This window comes from Sminthopsis crassicaudata, chromosome 3, assembly GCF_048593235.1.
Source record: "Sminthopsis crassicaudata isolate SCR6 chromosome 3, ASM4859323v1, whole genome shotgun sequence".
In the NCBI taxonomy this organism is placed as follows: domain Eukaryota; kingdom Metazoa; phylum Chordata; class Mammalia; order Dasyuromorphia; family Dasyuridae; genus Sminthopsis; species Sminthopsis crassicaudata.
In genome coordinates, this window is record NC_133619.1 from 343,798,519 (window position 1) to 343,802,251 (window position 3,733).

At 45.0% G+C, this 3,733-nt stretch overlaps 1 protein-coding gene across 1 annotated transcript; it reads left to right on the plus strand.

The window, feature by feature from the left end:
- The first annotated feature begins 385 nt into the window (after positions 1-385).
- SOX14 (SRY-box transcription factor 14) lies at positions 386-2,606 on the plus strand. Its single transcript, XM_074297376.1, has one exon. It carries the CDS (start codon positions 800-802, stop codon positions 1,520-1,522), a length of 723 nt encoding a protein of 240 aa, XP_074153477.1. The 5' UTR covers positions 386-799; the 3' UTR covers positions 1,523-2,606.
- Positions 2,607-3,733: the final 1,127 nt, after the last annotated feature.

Here is a 3,733-nt window from a genome sequence, read left to right on the forward strand (position 1 = left end):
CTCTCTCTCTCTCTCTCTCTCTCTCTCTCTCTCTCTCTCTCTCTCTCTCTCTCTCTCTCTCTTCTCCCTTTCCTTATCTTCATTCCCCTCCCTCCCTCTGCCCCGCTCTTTCCTCCTATTTTCTTTCTTTTAAGGTATTCTCTCTCTGCCTCTCTCATGCTGATTGGGCGTTCAGGTTAGGGAGTCAACGCCCCACGATTATGTCAGATTGCGTGCAGTCCCAAGCAACCTCGCCTTTGAACTTCACCGCTTTTGGCTCGTATTCATCAGACTTCCCTCATTCTCAGCCAGGTGCTTTGCAAGGCTAGACATCTCCAGGAAAGAAAAGGAAAAAAAAAAAAAGGAAAGAAAGAAAGAAAGAAAGAAAAAGAAAAGGGAGAGAAGAGAAGGGGAGCTTCCTCAGACTCACATATACAAATACTTGAAAGCTTAATCACTGAGACCTCAAATACTTCTGGATCTTTTTGCTTTCCCCTCCTCACCCCTTTCTTTACGCTCTGTTTACATTCTCCTCCCTCTTTCACCCCCACCCGGCCCCCGGCCCTACCCCCTAGAGAAGGACGCTTCTGAAAGGACTGGATTTGCTGAAGAACTGGTATGATTAGCTGAGCATTTGGGGGGGAGTATTTTGGGGGGCTTCCTTTGACCTCCCCTTTCCCCCTCCCTACACTCAAGAAAACAAGAGGGAGATAGGAGAGAGGCGAGAGAAGAAGAGGGAGAGAACAGAGAAAGACTGAAAGACTCGATCTCTGATCCCTGAAGAAACTCCTATTTCCCCTTTCCCCCAACCTACGGGACCATGTCCAAGCCCACCGACCATATCAAGAGACCCATGAATGCTTTCATGGTATGGTCCCGGGGCCAAAGACGGAAGATGGCCCAGGAGAACCCCAAGATGCACAACTCGGAGATCAGCAAACGTCTAGGGGCCGAGTGGAAACTGCTCTCGGAAGCGGAGAAGCGCCCCTACATTGATGAGGCCAAGAGGCTTCGCGCCCAGCACATGAAGGAACACCCGGACTACAAGTACCGGCCGCGACGTAAGCCCAAGAACCTGCTCAAGAAGGACAGGTACGTCTTCCCTTTACCTTACCTCGGAGAAACTGATCCCCTCAAGGCAGCCGGCCTGCCCGTGGGGACCACGGACAGTCTCCTCGGCTCTCCCGAGAAAGCCAGGGCGTTCCTGCCCCCCACCTCGGCACCTTACTCCCTCCTGGACCCCAGTCAGTTTAGTTCCAGCGCCATCCAGAAGATGACTGAGGTCCCTCACACCTTGGCGACCAGCACGCTGCCCTACGCGTCCACCTTGGGCTACCAAAATGGGGCTTTCGGCAGTCTCAGCTGCCCCAGCCAGCACACTCATACCCACCCATCCCCTACCAACCCGGGTTATGTGGTGCCCTGTAACTGTACTGCCTGGTCGGCGTCCAGTTTGCAGCCCCCAGTTGCCTACATCCTCTTTCCCGGCATGACCAAGACTGGAATAGACCCTTATTCTTCAGCCCACGCGACGGCCATGTAACCCCTTTGATCCCCACCCTGCTCCCTTCTTCGTCCCCTTCCCCGGACCTATCCCTGCCGAAACCAGTCGGACCATTTCGGGATTCGGGGGCCGGGGCGGGGTGGCTGGGGGGTGCATGTGTTAATATCCGCCCTATGTTCCCTTGCCCTTCCAACCCACCTGAGCCACTGGCGCCCGCTCCACCCTGTTCCAAGGGCGAGGACTCCTATGTAACCACAGAAAATTGGCGGATTCAAACCCCTACCGGTCCCCCTTACAACTTTTCCTTTCTTCGCCTGAGGGTGGAAGGAGGAAGGGGAAAGGGGGCGGGAGTCCTCCCAGGATTCAAGGCTCAGACAGGTGCCAGAAACTTGAAAGTGTTTTGACAACCACGAAACCCCCCAAAAAACAAACAAACAAACAAACAAACAAACAAACAAAAACAAACCTCTGACTGGACCCCCTTTGGACAAGAGTAGGCAGTTTCGCTTTTATTTATGTTCTCTTCTACATTCTCGGATGTGCTTTGGACTTTAATCTTCCAGGCCCTGGTATTATATATATAGAAATATACTTTTTTTTCTTTTCCTTTTGCACACTGAAGACAGAATTAGCTGTTTCATATCTGTGCTTACCATCAGACAGGACTAGGCGCCATTTGCTTTTCATGTCAGAATTTTAAACGGCTTAAAAGTTTAAAACTACACAAAAGGGAAATATTTCTATTTCAAACCATGATATGATAGTGTTTGCTTCTTTAAATGAAAATTAAAAGAACCCACATAGTCTTTAAATTTGTGTGAACAAGTGCAGCTAGACCTAAGTTTACTTTAGACAGAACATTGGGTTATGAAGTCAGGATGTAGAAACATAAAGGGTTTTTTTTTTTTTTTTTAAAGCAAAAAAAAAAAAAAAATCCTAAGTGGTCATTGAAATATGTTTTTGACGATGTCTTGGAAAAAAAAAAAATGTACCCAGAAGGATTTTACCTCGTTACTCTGTTCATTTGTTGAACAAAGACGTTTTGAATAAAGACAATCTGTCCTTAAAAAGTAACCTGTGGTGTTCATACAGTCTGAGATGTAATGTTTGCCCAGATCCTTCCTGCCCCTTCTCAATCATAGTTTAAAATTCAGAGACTAAGTAGATTTAGACTGAAGGATGCTCAGGGCCATGATGGTTCTTAGCTCTGTCTCTCTCAATATGTATATATCTGTATATGAAAAGTGTATTCATATGTTAACATACTCGGTGGAAAGAAAGGTAGCAGGTACTTCAAACACTGTTGGGTTTATTTTTCTTTCTTTACTTATAGAGACTCCCCAAACATTTAGAATTGCCTTTTCTCTCATGGTCAGGGTAGAGAAAGTTCTTTGCCCTTCCCTGTCTGCATCTGAGGATGGATGTTCTCTAAAGGTTATTCTAAATGTTTGATCAAAGAGTGTGTGTATTAAAAAAAAAAAAAATCAAAGCCAAAAATTAGTTGTCTCAATAAATCAATGGCAAACCTAGAAGAATAAATTGTTTTAGGGGGCCAATAGTCCTAACATCTTTTCAATGACAATAGGATTTTTAATGTGCATGGCAAAAGAAAAGAATTAAAGAACTTTCTGTACTGTTTGAAAATTCTACTATGGCTCTTCTTCTTTAGAGTTTTCACTTGACTTGAGCACTCGAGAAAAAAAAGTCTGGTGGACCTCACTAATGGTCCAATGCTTTCTTTAAAGAATCGTGTGGCATGTCCTTTAGAGAGATGAGTAGCCCTAAAGTTAAGTTTCAGGTTTAAGCCTGACTGGAAAAAAAAGAAAGATAGAAAGGAAGGTAGAAAGGAGAAAAAGAAAGAAGAAAGGAAGAAAGGAAAAGAAAAGGACGAAGGGAGGAAAGAAAGTGGGGAGAGAGGGGGGAGGGAGATTTAAGTAATTTCTGAGCAAATTTTTTTTTTTTTTTGCTATTTTTGTTTTTTCCTTGAGGCCTTACTTCAAGATGACTATGTTTTCTGGCAGAATTTGAATGAAAAGAAGATAACTTCACATTCCTACTACCCAACCTATTTAAATAGGAGTTTGAACCTTCTCTTTCACCCCACCCCTTAGCTTTTTCCATGGTCTTTTGCTGTAGCAACATTATTGTCCCACTACCCCTCCCTACTCCCTTCTTCCTGTATTTTACATTGCATTTGATCTAGGAAAGCCAGAGATGCTATATGTGTTCTGTGTTTGTGTGTGTTGTGGT